General features: G+C 35.5%; 1 protein-coding gene across 1 annotated transcript; it reads right to left on the bottom strand.

The window, feature by feature from the left end:
- Positions 1 to 5,373: 5,373 nt before the first annotated feature.
- On the bottom strand, positions 5,374 to 14,247 carry LOC133313249 (putative E3 ubiquitin-protein ligase LIN-1). Its single transcript, XM_061514594.1, has 17 exons — positions 13,577 to 14,247; positions 12,957 to 13,029; positions 12,521 to 12,778; positions 12,306 to 12,385; positions 11,007 to 12,164; positions 10,695 to 10,836; positions 10,052 to 10,291; positions 9,649 to 9,948; positions 9,279 to 9,395; positions 8,353 to 8,472; positions 8,026 to 8,157; positions 7,802 to 7,924; positions 7,530 to 7,640; positions 7,106 to 7,252; positions 6,911 to 7,036; positions 5,743 to 5,859; positions 5,374 to 5,651 (listed from the first exon to the last, which is right to left on the bottom strand). The coding sequence occupies exons 1-17, from the start codon at positions 14,245 to 14,247 to the stop codon at positions 5,634 to 5,636; spliced, it is 3,933 nt and encodes a 1,310-aa protein (XP_061370578.1). The 3' UTR covers positions 5,374 to 5,633.
- Between the last annotated feature and the right edge of the window lie 756 nt (positions 14,248 to 15,003).

Below are 15,003 nucleotides of genomic sequence, written 5' to 3'. Positions count from 1 at the left end.
GCAGCCCATTTTCTTGTAGCGGCGCGTGAAGCTCCGGCTTACCGTCGGACCACCACAGTTCACCTCGTCTTCTACCTGGAGTTGTCCTCACTTTGTGGTTTTGACTTCGTTACGACTTCCCATAGCGTCTTTTCCCTTGTTGGTTACTGTTCACGCGTGTTTCTTTGCTTTCCGTTATTGTTCATCTTTGTTTCAGGTGACCTATGGCTGATTCGTCACTCCACGATGCATCCTGTAACACCTCGTGTATATCCGGTTTGTTATCATATCATCGTATTAAGCTACACTTAATAAAAATTGCGGAATAAACTTTTTCTTTTGAATTGTGACGTCATTATCAATTACCAAGTTGATTACATAGTTCTTTTCAAAATAATGCTTGTATGTAATTGCAAATCGACAGCTAGTTACACTGAATAACCTCAGTACATAAATAGGTGAGTATCTAAGTCACGGATCTACAACATATAGTCCGGACAATATCCTGATACATTATACAACTTAATGCTAAATAAAACATAATCAATCAATGTGGCATGGACAACTCCCATGCTCACCAAATAAGGCAACAAAACCCCAAAAAAGTCTCAACAACAACATCATAATAATAACATAAAGCATATCAGCACCCAAGCACATCATCATGATCAGCATATAACTAACTCGGCTCCGGCCTTATGACGCCCGAGGTCTCAACCCCAGAGTTACCTGAACATGAAATATGTACCCCAAACGTGAGGTGAGATCTCTAAACAGAAATCTCAGTAAGGCAAGGGGTCCTCAAAGATTTCTCCACCCAAGCTCACTTACATGTGCAATATAAGTTCTAAGAGCAATATACAATATCAGTTCTAAAATCAGTGCAATGCAGCAGAATAATCATGTCATGTGTGTCATCTATTCTATTGGCCAGAGAAATGCAGGACTTATATACGTCTATTGCCTACATTCAGTGCAAGTCACTACTTACACTCACCCACAGAATCACCCTATGGCATGTCTACTACATACATAGGCTTACCGTCTAGGTGGAACAACACAAGCATATTATAAGCACTTGCACATAACAACTCAACAGCATTTCAAAATTCAATACATGAAAACACATCATGCATATAAACCATCCACCCATGGGGTATGGAGGAACCAACAATGGCTAAACCGAGGACACGAAAGCCTACCTCGCAAGCTTACTATCCAAGCCAAGCTCACACTAGCTCAATGCCCACAAACAGAATAATCACAATCTGTTTATACAATAATTAATCATCAATAATCATTGCCCAAGGTTACATTAAGTGATTAAGGCTTTTCAACTCATTTTAAGCCATTTTATGCAAATTTTGCAGGAGGTATTTGAATACTCCTCGATGAGTATTCGAATACTCCATGTCTCCAGAAAGTATCCGAATACTTTCACTCAAGTATTCGAATACCACAAGGTATCCGAATACTTTTCCCCCAGTATCCGAATACCACCAGGTATCCGAATACAAATACCACAAGATTCGAATACTACCCAGTATTCGAATACTTATTCAATGGTATCCGAATACTTTTCTTCCCAGAAAAGTATCCCAATACTCCTCCAAGGAGTATTCGACTACCAAGGGATAAGTATTCGAATACTACACGAAAATTATTCGAATACTTATCAGACAGAATGCAGAAATTCGTGCATTCTCTGCATAAGTCCCATTTTAAAAGTCCAAACTCAATTTGGAGTCCAATGACTCCTTAAACAGATGTTCCTTAACATGTTTAAGACTCAGAATCTCAGTCTTTAACTCAAATGATCCAAGTTTCAATTTTTAATGGATTAAACAAGCTTAAATCATGAAAATACAAAAACTATGATCATGGTATACCTCTAAAGCTCAAAACTCCAAAAATGACACTGACTTGGAGTCCTCTACACGGCACAATGGTTATAACTTAAGAGAACCACGAAAATATTGATCAAACAAGGTCCTTTCTCCACAAAGTTAGCTTCTTGGAGCCTTCAATGGTAAGAAAATGACTCTCACCAATGGGAACCACCAACTCAGCCCATAACTCATACTAAGACAGTAGCTACCACTCAGAAATGGAGAACCTTTCACCCTCCAATGGCTTAAACACACTCACACAAGGAGTCTTTATGAAAAACTCAAGAGAAATGGTATTCTCAAGAGGCTTCAATGGTGAGGGAAGGTAATGAAATGGTGAAGGGAAGGTGGCAGCAGTCAAATGGCACCAGAAGGCTCTACGTAGGGGTATAACAATCTGACCTAGGGCTTTGTGCTTTTTAACTTATATAGGTCCACTTATTAATCACACAGTATTAGCACTAATAGCTACGCTTATCGTTTTAATCTCAAACTTATGATTCTGAACCTAGCCATTTTTCTAAGATTTTTCATATTTTTATTATAATTTTGCGCAGCACTTTGCCGGTACATGCTTTTACAGAGCCAATATCAGTTATGACACCAGTTCTCATTATTTTGACTTGAAACTTGTTATGCTAGTCCTATATATTATTCTAGTAACATATACATACTTTTCATAATTTTTTGAGACACTTCATCGGTACGCATTTATACCGTAGAGCAGAATCGGTATCTGCAATTTTTGTCAGAAAAGCGACTTTCAACCTTATAATTCACTTACCATAATTATTTAAGCATTCTCATAATTATTGTGGTCAATTATGGAATTATTTCATTAATATCATAATTATTTAATTAAATTTCTAATTTAATAGTGCGGGTTCTTACACATCCAAGGGTTCTCAAAAGAATGACACGCCTATTTTTACTAATTATGTTAATGTTCCACTGCACGTCGACAAGTTGGATGGCTCCAATTATGATTCTTGGGCTTCTGATCTCCGACTTTGGCTTGATGGACAGGATTATGCTGACCATCTCATTACTAAGGCTGAGTCCATCTCGGTAGATGAACGCCCTCGATGGAAAAATGTTGATGCTTAGTTATGTAGCATCATCAAGTCTACCATCCACCCGTCATTGAAGTAGATCTTTCGTGCTCACGTCACTTGTGAGTCTGTTTGGCGTCAGGCCAAGTCACTTTATACCAATGACACTCAGCGACTCTATGGTGTTTGTCAAAATTTGATAACTATTATTGATGCTCAACACTTTGATGTCTCTATGTCTGCTTATTTAGGAAAAGTTCAGGGTCTCCTTCATGATTTCAATGAACTTTTTTCGCCTGCTGCAGACCCTGCTAAGGAACTTGAGCAACGCAGCACATTCTTCATGCTCATGGCTCTTTATGGTTTTCCCCCGGAGTACTCTGTCAACCGGGATCAGATCTTGGGCTCCACTATTGTTCCATCCCTGGACTCTGTTTGGTCTACGTTGCTTCGAATTCCACCTAAGTCTGCTATGGAGCCTGCAGTATCTGCTCCCTCTTCAATTGACCCTTTTGCACTTGTTTCCAAGGGTTATGCACGTGGACGCAAACCCTTTAAGGGACGCCCTCTCTGCACTCATTGCAACAAGTCGGGCCATACTATTGATCGTTGCTGGGATCTTCACGGTCGCCCTCCCCGCTCCGCTAATTTTGCTCTGATACCATTTAAAGAACCAATTCAACCCAAAAACTTAAGCTGTTGGGTGAGGCTATATTAATGATTTTATATATATCTCAACAACGATGATGATTCATAACACTCTAAACTAAAACGGCCTATATGCTTCCGCAAATTCAATTGCGGCAACATAAACTTCCTTGATTGTAAGTGTATTTTTTAGTAGACGATGAGTGAAAAACAGGAATAGTGACCAAAATTCCACTATTCACTGTCTTTTTTACCTAAATGCCATGCGAACAGTTATTTCCCAATATGCCACGCGGGCATATTCGCTACAGTGCCCAGCGAACTTGGTAGCCAATGATTTCGTTACATGTGGCACATTTTCGCAGAAAAAGTTGACTGCCACATGTCCAAGTTCGCTACGACTGGTAGCGAACTTGGTAGCCAATGATTTCGTGACACGTGGCACACTTTTGCAGAAAAAGCTGACTGGACGAAGTTCGCTACCAGGGGTAGCGAACTTAGTGTGCTAGATGGCACAATCTCATTACCTGATCAGAATTAATGTTCCAATCACAATAAAAAAAACAGAAAATAAAGGAAAATGACAATTAATTATGATTAATGTATTAATCACAATTAATATACCAATCACCAATCACAATTAATATATCACTCACCATTCACAATTAATTTTGATCACAATTAATGTACCAATCACCAATCATAATTAATGTATCAATCACAATTAATTTTGATCGGTACATTAATTGTTTGTGATATCATTGTTACAAATTCGAAAGATGTTTGTGAGAGATAAAATATGTCAAATGAGGTGTCATTGGGTAGATATCGAAAAGTTATATGAAATAAAATAAAAAAATATCTGATTTGGATATCCGAATCAAAAGTTATGACCCTCCGAAGTGATTGGTGATTGGTACATTAATTGTGATTGACACATTAATTGTGATTGCTAATTGGCACATTAATTTTGATTGACACATTAATTAAATTATCATTTTCCTTCATTTTCTGTGTTTTGTTGTGATTGATACATTAATTCTGATTGTGCCACGTGGCACCTAGTTCGCTTGGACCCTCAGCGAACTTGGTGCATGTCAGACACGTGGCACACCTAGTTTGCTGCATTTGGCAGCGAACTTCTCCAATTTGTCAGCATTTATTGCAACATAGTTCGCTACTGGAGTAGCGAACTTGTTGTCCACCAGAAACGTGCCATGTCAGCAAACCAAGTTCGCTGGGCACTGTAGGGAACTTGTCCGCGTGGCATATTGAGAAATAACACTGTTCGCGTGGCATTTAGGTAAAAAAGTCAGTGAACAGTGGCCTTTTGGTCACTGTTCCTGAAAAACAAGCGACTAACAATAAGTGTATAGATGTATAGATGTTTTAATATGTTCAATGTACTAGTCAGATATTTATTTTTATATAATTTAATTATAACTTATACAATACATAAAGTAAAACATAAGTATTATATATATATATATATATATATATATATATATATATATATATATATATATAGGGTTTTATAAGAGTTATGTTGTAGGAAAAGTGATTGTGTAATATTATAGAGATCGTTTTGCGTGCCGTAATTTCTTTTTTTTCTTTTTTTCTTCAAAAAGTGTGGGCCCCACAAAATGTTGTGTGTGTAGGAAAGTTTATTGTGTCATGTTAAATGACAAATGCAAACCCCATATATATATATATATAGGCAGAATAAAATAATGACAACTTACTCTAAATTTTCAAAATCATAGTCCAAAGGAATAACACTTTGGTTTTGTTACAATAGCATTCCCTGTACAGTGAAAACAATAAGCTATTCACAATGGTTTTTATCAAAAGGAAAACTTATATATTTACTATAGTAATCCCTGATGTAAAATTTGTACTGTAAGTCTTTTGGCAGATGAATTTATTGCAATCTTCTAGCATTTGGTTTGGCAATGGCATCACAACATGACTAAGCCAGCAGGACAAGTTGTCTTTGTTGTAATACCTGGCCAAAGCATTGAACTTGAAAGGATCTGTATGTATAAACAGTAGGTTGAAGCTCTTCCTACAGAGGGATCCAGCCCTGTAATTGAGGAATAAGGATGAGGACAATGTCATGGCTAAACATTTTTTTAGGCAAATAAATAAAAAGGGGTTAGATGAGTTGAGTGTACCTTGATTAGTCCCATCTCAGTACCACAAAGAATAATGTCATTGGCGGCCAGGATGCTTGTTATCTTGCTTCCTGCTGATATTCTCCCCAACTTTTTTGGTGCCCCTCTCAACCAGATCTGCTTTGGGAAGTTGGTTTCAAGTTAAACAGTTGATTTGCTATTTTATTTTTTTTTAAATGATAGACCCTAAAGATTTTACCTAGGATCAGTTTCATATAAAGGGAAAAGGGTAAACCCAGTGCACAAGGTTCCCCGACTTGAGAGAGTAGGGGTGAGGGTTGATTCTACGCAGTTTTACCGTTGCATTTTTACAAAGAGACTGTTTTACAGACTCAAACCTTACTGTTGCTTTAAGGCTCGTACCTTCCGATCACAAATAGCAACCTTACTGTTGCTTTAAGGCTCGTACCGTCAATTTGGTATGATGTCAAAATTCATGGATCATTTTATTGGTAAAATTGTATGGAAAATTGATATATGAATTTTTCACCCATCATTTTTATCCCCATACCAAATGACCCTTAAATGTAAGTTGTCTACCAGAATTTTATATATTTTCATTTAACCATATCAGTGAAAATGGACCAAATATATATTTGTACATAATTTGACACCGGAAGTAGTCTTGTGAAGCCCATCAAGTGTTTTTTCCAATGTTGTAAAAACGTAGTGTTGAATCGTAAAAACGGACCTTGTCTACGTTTTTATGACCAAAATTGAGTCAAAACAGTAGTTGAAACGGGTTTTAAGTCGAAACGGTTCAAATGTAGTGTCGAAACAATTTTTTTTTTGCATAGTTCAAATATATTTATATATATATATATATAACACGTAATAATAAAAAAAATTATATATATTTTTAGTCATTAATTAGCTTAAATTTAATAACTTATATAATTAATACATTAAAATTATTCTATATAAAAAAGATTAAAATTGATATTCTCACAAAATAAACATGTTTGTGGGTTTTGGTATTATATATGTTGGATATATATTTTATTTTTAATACGTTAATAAACTCTTATGTTTCATTTATGTTTTGCGATTGTACATTTTTGCTCACCCCTACCGTTTTTACATTGACTCTACGTTTTAAATACATTGGTTTTTCCCTAAGCACATCCTTGCTTAAATTGATAATATTTCATGAAGTATGTTTAACTACCTGAATGTTGTTTGCTGATGAGCTGGAGATCAGGTATAAGAAATCTTCTACCACTTCCATGGCCACCACATTATCTCCTTTGTCACTAAGGATTGAAATTTTGGGTTTCCTAGTTCTTTTCCATTCCTATATAATCCACCCATGTCAGGAAAAAGCAAAGCATTGTCAAACTCAAAAAATATAATTAATTATCACCTTGAATGTTGTGCCTTCAACATGCCTACTTGCACTATAGAGCCAATCTCTATATGCTACAACTGAATTGATGGGCTTACTTTGCTTCCTCCAACTCCTTGTAGGTGCTTTGATTTCTATTTCCCGGTTGTATGTTTTGGAATACTCCTAAAATAAAGCATCATATCATGCTTATATTTTAGGGGAAAATACTTCTTATGTGACTGCAGAAGGGAAAAAGTGCAGCAACACTTTCTTTTATCAGGATACGCGTCTGAATCCTGGTTTTTTTTTTTTATAGAATCCGCACGTGTATCCTAGGATCCGCACGTGTATCCTAGTGTTAAAAATTTGCTGCAACTTTTCTCATCAGCAGTCACATGAGAAGCAACGGACCCTATATTTTATTGGTACTAGAATGCATGTCAAGCAACAAAATACTAACCTGTATGCTTGAATCTGTGCAGCCAATGTATAACTTTCCCTGAGCCACTGCCATGCACTTTGCTTGCTTACCTTTGATAATATCTCCTATCACTCTTGATTCTTTAATTAGCTGCAAATGGTAAAAAAAAAAAAAAAAATATTCTATTGAACTAATCAAAACAGTGGTCAACTTCAGTATAGCTAGATAATAGAGAAGACTTTGTGGTATATATGTGTGTGACTTTGTTTTAAAGTTTCAATGATACAAGTCACAAATCATTGAAGCATCACCTTTATTCCATGGCTTTCAGTAATTGCAAAAATTGTTTCACCATGTGCCCGTAAATGATGAATTGGTTCCTTCAAGACTATTACTTCAACACATTCCATCTTTTTCTGGATCATTTTCCACACCTAGTTTATGTATGTAATTGTAAGATAATCAGTTCATTTTTGCTATTAGAAATATTGGAAGAGAATAGAAAGTGGTGGCCATGGAAGAAGTTTAACCTTACCCTTATGGTTTTATCGGTGGATCCACTTAAAAGGCTGTCTGATGGTTCATAAAGTGAAAAACATGTCACAGACTTCTTGTGCTCTTTAATGTCCCATACAAGACTGGCAGAGTGCCCCCTAGTATCCCATACCTTTTTGATGCACCAACATACAGTGGTTTTACTTTTTCCATACAGAAAATTACACCTCAAAAACTTCCATAGTTACTATGTCCACCAAGATTTTCTTTATTTGATGACTTACAGCGAGTAAAGACATGATTTAGCATGTAGTTTATAGATATAAAAAAATTCATAACTTCTTGATAAGATCGTGTGTTGTGTTACCTTGATTGATCCATCTGAATATCCACTGAATAGAAGTCCCTTGTAGTATATGAGGGAGCAAACTGCCATGCTGAAGTTGCGACCTGTCTCAAGGATTTGTGTGTGAACACAAGAAATACGCTGCTCTTACCACCACGATGATTTGTAAGACGTCACAAAATGAATCAGTTAGTGCAAGTTAGTAATACTAAATAAATAGGCAGCAAGAAGCTCAAGATTAAGCTCCTCAGAGCAATATCATAAGTCATTTACTATGTTCAATATGCTAAGAGGGAGAGCGTGGAACAGTGATAGAATCTGAGAAACAGTGTTTTTTATAAAAATATGCGAGGGTAAGGCTAAGTATTCATTGTCTTTGTAAAGAACCAATTCAACCCAAAAGTTAAGCTGTTGGGTGAAGCTACATTAATGATTTTATATATCTCAACACGCACCCTCACACGAGAGCCCAGTGCGAAAAAAGAAATTCCACTAGAAAGAAAGTGGGGGGCAATGAGAATCGAACCCAGGACACGAGGCTCTGATACCATGTAAAGAACCAATTCAACCCAAAAGCTTAAGCTGTTGGGTGAGGCTACATTAATGGTTTTATATATCTCAACAGTCTCACCAATTATCTTTTATCTAAATGCTGTGTTCTTACACTTTTTCTTTATTGACTTCAAAAACCCTTATATTTCCAGTAAAAATGGAGATGATAATGAAAAATCCCTCATCAAGTTGGTCTTAGCCTACTGGTGTACATAGTTTTGGCATAAAAAAAATGTCCTAAAACTGTCATAATATTCATGCAAGGAATTAAAGCTATTGGATATACAATGTCAGATCATGAATTATTCTAATAATGGGAAATTTACACAAGTTCTTAACTTCTTATATAATATTGATGCAAGTGCTACAACTCTAGCACATGAATGAGTACTCACTGATATGTTTGGCAGCAAAAAATCGGTTACTTTGTGTAATTCCTCAGCCATCCAAATTACATTTGAAAGGCGTCTTAGCGATTGCTTTACTCCTTCTGAGAAATGAATTAGTTTTTGCTTTCCTACATGAAAAATGCTATCTGACTTAGTAGATGAAATTGATAATTCTTGATGCACTGCTATCAAGTGGTACATAAGTTGAATAGCATTTGGATGAGAAAGACAAAGCAATGCTTTAATTGTTATACACGAGATAATCAACACATGGTGCTACAACAAAATTTCTATCTTTGTTTAAAACTGATTTTTTGCTTATTAATAGTGCATAACATTTTATTAATTGACATAAACTAAGATGAGGACTGAAGACAATACCTTTCCCAGAGGCATAATTAAAAATGCATAGACATGCTAGAAGTCTTTCTTCCAACTCCATCCCAGGATGTAGAAATTGCTCAATTCCACTTAGTATAATCTCAGATGTAGAATAACTGAGGCTGTCTGGGATTTTTGATACTTGACATCCAAGCCATGAAATGGTTACAAGGCAGTCTCTAGAAACCCTTTTGATCTTGCTTCTTAGCCCCCTTTCTAAAGTATGGAACATAGAATCCCCAACACTCATGACACATTTGGCAATTTTACTGCACCATAAATCTGTGCTAGTATCCTGCATGTTATGAAATTTACTCATCTCCTTAATTGCATGCTGCATAGCACTTCTCATACATGTACTTTGAACTTTCTGACATTAAACCTTTTTGGAAGCTTACCTGTAGACTCTGATCCAACCAGTTGAAGTTTCTTATCATATTCTGATGATAGGGAGATGTCAAGCCTGTCTTTCTAAGCAACCATGCAGCTGTATATGGTTCCCCAGTCCAAGCATATGTCCCAGCAAGATTTGAAAGAATGGATGCAGATAATATCTGCTCTGAGCTTTCTTGAGATGCCAATGCCCTCAGAAGGATCTGCACTGCTTCTTCTCTAAACAAGCTTTTATCCTGTGAATTCTGCAAGATATTTTGTTAAGGGTCCTCAAATTTCACATATTATCTTGTCCGAATCATTAAATCAATTATATATATCCACATCTAAAATTTTCATGAAAAATAAAGGTTGCTAAACTTTAAATTATTTCAATTAAAAGGGCAAGATACTTTTCTATGGCCTTATGCCAAAATATGTCATTTAGTGACTTCATATACAAACTTTTTAATATATGATATCCAAGTAATCCTTTTTATACATATTATTGTTGCTTCTTAGTTAATCAATAACCTCATGTCAATTGAGTTAACAAAATTGAATGGAATGTTCTGATATACTGACTTAATATTTTTGTCCCATTATAGGAGTTTCATGATTGAACTTCATGACCTGTGAACTTATATTTTTCTGAATTTTGAAAATTACCAATGCGTCTAACTGAAGCAATATGTTTGCCGCTAAAAGCTGGTGATCAGGTTGCAATTGATGTGCACAACGCATTAGTATCTGCATGATATCAATGCTTCTTTCTTGCTGTATACGCTGCAACAGACTAATAGCAGATGATCTGAAAACAAAAATAGAAAAATAATAACAGAAAGCTCTCTTTGGACAATGATTACAACAAATATTTGAACAAAGCATCAAATATGCATGTTAAATAATTTATGCTACAAATTCTGCTCAATTATATTCAAATAAAATGCAAATTAGAGAATTGGTTAAGTAGTTATATACCGTGGTATGCAAAGGATTTCATGAAAAAATTCAAGTGCCACGCATTTGGCTCGAGTGTTTTCTGCCTGGAGAAGGTGGATAAAGGGAGCAAGAGGAGTGAATTGTGACACATACTTTCTGCACTGTGCATCAAACTGCATGCATTTTATAAGAATGGTGATCAAAGAGAAAAATCCTTCAAGATTATCATTTCTGACAACTTCTAGAAGTCCACTTAGAACATGAGGGGAACTGATTGCAGCCAAATGCATGTTATTTGTAGCATAATCAAATGAAGTAACTAGTTCTTCAATGATCATCAATGATGCTGCATGAGGTGTCAGAAGAAATGACTCTGGCTTATTCTTGTAACTATGTGAAGTGCATACAATATCCACTAATATTGGCAGAAGTTCCAATGTTTTTATATCTGTAGGAGATGGATTTATTAAATAGATTAGAATTGCTGCCTCATGGACATTTTGTTTTAGAGCACTTGCAAGATCATACAACCTTAAACCTTTCTTCTTGACATCTTCTATAATTGACTTATTCCTTGAAATTATTGTTGTCAGAATAGTTACTGATGCCCTTAATTCTCTTTCCTCTTTGGAACTAGAGATAGCTATTAGCAGTTCATCCAAAATCACATCCTTTAAGGAAGCACAAGTAGTGCCTGATGAACTAATCAAACTCTCATAAATGGATGCAATGTCTACAATATATTCTTCACCACATTTTCCTAATGCCTCTGGATATTGTAGTTCTGAAATTCTCCTTTCAGTCAGTCCTGATAGATCATTCAGGGAATATCTTCTGGATTTTGAACAAACTTCATTGAAGTTTCCTTGGCTATATGATCTTTTCAATTTCATGTCAGAGCTTTCTTCATGATTTTTCTGGATGAGCCTATGTTTGCAAGCAGATGTTAATGTCACATGATCAAAGAGATGGAATTTTAGTGGATGCAATGCTTCCTCGATCAATTCATCCTCTACAACACGGCAATTTAAATGGCTGTTTCTTGTTTTATCTCTGTATTGTGAGATAGATAAAGTAACATCCTCTATGGACCTGGTGAATCTGCTAGAATCAATCCTAATTATGTTTCTTTCATCCAAATGTTCTTGCGTTGGATCTTGAGGAGCTTGAGGCAAACCTGAGTATTGATGTAGCTTCCTGTGAAGGTCAGTATTATTAAATTCCAGAAGATAATTATGCACTATAGTACTTAGTTACCTACTGTAGGCATAGTTTTGAAATGAATTTGGAGAAAAACTAACAAAATGTGGGTGATAAGACTCTGTTAGTGGGACAAACCAGTCATATGTTTCTGGTTGTAGATCATCAGCTTTTGTTATTGTGGTTCTTATATGAAATTTTCTATCATCTGTATTTTCCTGAATATGAAAAGAGATGTGTTAGCATTCACTTTCAAAGTCCTGTATACTTGTCATGCTTATAGGATCAAAATTTGACAAGCAGACAAATACTTTGATGGGGTTATGTCAACAAGAAATATTTTGAGTAGTTACCAGGTTCCTTTTGCCTCTATAATCCTCATAGAAGGAATCAAATGATGCTGATGTTTTAGACTGTGCTTCTTTCAACATATCCTTGAGGCATTTGATGCTCGAAATCCCTTGCTGCTCTTTGCTGTGACACTGAACTGAATTCAATTGTTTGAGGACTTTCTTGTGATCTTCATATTCAGCAATATCCATGAATTGTTTTGACTCTTGTTCCATTGTATGCATCACATCTTGAGGATCAAGTGGATGAACCTTCTTATACTGTATTTTATTCATATCACAAAATTTAGGGGAAATAGGGGTGGGGGGGAAGAGAAGTTATTGATGCATCTATGGTTTAACCTTCCAAGTGGCCTATTGTATACTGTAAAATTTGGAAGTATATATATGAAATGAATTAGTTACGCTAGTAATAGAAATAAAAAAGAACAAAGCTTACCATATTGCAAGTTTTTAATCCTGGTTCATGTTGAACTGAAGCAGTAGATACAATGCTAGTATTTGGTACATCCCTGCCAATATTAGTAATTTATATTTAGATGATATAGTAATATTTCAAAATTCGATGTTCTACAAATGATATCTTATGTGTTTCTCACCATTAATATCTTCTATGCTTTAGATGGAACTCCTATATTAAGTATTAACTACCTAAGAGTCACGCTCTCAAAGCTAAAAGTATTCTAGTCCTGGAACTTCATGTGGTTTAAATTTTCACTGTGACTGTTTTCGTTGAAATGCTTGTGAGATCATCTCTTTGTGGTTGGATGCCTAGAAATTCATGATTGAGTTCACACGAGTCTTTGCCAGTATTACTTAGGCTACATGTCCTACATCAATAGAAACATGAATTTTGCTAAATGCCTAAATCAAATTATTTTTCATGTCCCAGAAAATAGCATTGCATTTTGTTGTAAATAAATAAATATTATTATTTACAACACATTTTGAGGTAGCTTCGAATTTCTTCCCCAAACTATAGAATTTCAAAACACATGAGGTTCCACTTATTGATTATTGTTTCAATGTGAAGTGTTAAACAGCAAGGATTAATCTTACATATAATGTGCTGATTGTTTGCTGCAATAACTGCGCCACCATGGAGTCTCTCCATAAAGCATGACCTGGTAATACACAAGACATTCCTTGTATCTCCTTGCCATATCCCTAATAGCTTCATTCATTTCATCCTCAGACATCATAGCAGATTCCAAACTTTTACTGCCATTATTTTCCTGCTTTTTGAGGATGTTTGATTGGGGAAAAAGACTTTGACAAAGTTCTGATGCAAATTCAGTCCAAACAAGTTTTGGTGAGACCAACACTGCTTGAAGAAAATGAAGTGCTGTTTGCCATTCATCTCCCTGGAGTTTCCTAACCACTGATAAGTAAAAGTAGGAGCAACACACCAAGTAACTATTTGGAATTGTAGCTGTAACCTCATCCTCATCAAGCATTGCTGGGACCTGAAGCATTTGTTCTGAATTCATTAGCCCAAAGGATCTTTCTTCTGGTTGTTGTGCTTGAATTGCAGCTTCAATGCTTTCAATACCCCAATAAAGATTGGATAGAACTGACTGCTCAGAGAATTCAAAGAATTCCTGCTTTTGAATCCTTAACTTGGAAGTGCATCTCAACTTTATAGCATTCCTGGTTTTTTCATTTTCTAAGGTGTCAAGAATGTACCTGTTGATTGAAACAAGCACCCATATATATTTGAGGTCTAACATCTAATAGTCTTGGATATGATATCAATGAGTGAGGGCTTGTTGATGATTATTAGAATTGTTGATTGTTGAAACTCACTTGGGTGTAGAAGATGAGAGAAAGTTATGCAAGTTTTCTAATATGACTGAAGGTTTAGCATCTTGTAGCAGTTTCATCCCGTGAATGTTATAGCAAGATTCCAAATATCATTGCCCCCTTTAATCTTCTATTGCTTTCAGACAAAAATAGAGATCGTTGCCTTTCCTTGAGAGGGAAAAGGTTGAAAACATTAACATTATAGTGCACCCCTTCACGGGTACCTTATCACTATGGCTTTTCTTTCTCATTACGTTTCATTGTCAACCTCACATAATGCTAAATGATCATACATATATACTCTTATTTATAAATGTAGGGTTAGCTTGTGCTCTATCATTCATGTGTTGTGCATTAGACAGAGATTACAAATATAGTACACGTCAAAATTGTGTAGAGAAAATAGAAAATCTAGTTGTCGTTTTTAGCTATAATATTTGCTCCCACTAGTAGTTCGTTTGATCACACATGCACATACTCTGTGCAAAAGGGCCCGAAAAGTAAAATATATAAAATATTCAAATCACATTTACTTATGAAGGAAAAATATCGGTGATTTTGAAGGATGTAAAGTGATGTCATTTTAAGTGAGAAAAAGAAATAGATCATAGAAAAGAGAATGTAGACAAAAAAAATAAAATAAAGATGTGGGTTTTATCTGTTTGTAAGAGGGAAATTACATA

The sequence above is a fragment of the Gastrolobium bilobum genome, unplaced genomic scaffold (assembly GCF_033153095.1).
Source record: "Gastrolobium bilobum isolate Gb01-03AN ecotype WA unplaced genomic scaffold, APGP_CSIRO_Gbil_v1 utg3862, whole genome shotgun sequence".
Taxonomy (NCBI): Eukaryota; Viridiplantae; Streptophyta; class Magnoliopsida; order Fabales; family Fabaceae; genus Gastrolobium; species Gastrolobium bilobum.
The sequence above is the reverse complement of the archived record's forward strand: the minus strand, read 5'-3'. Positions and strand labels throughout refer to the sequence as shown.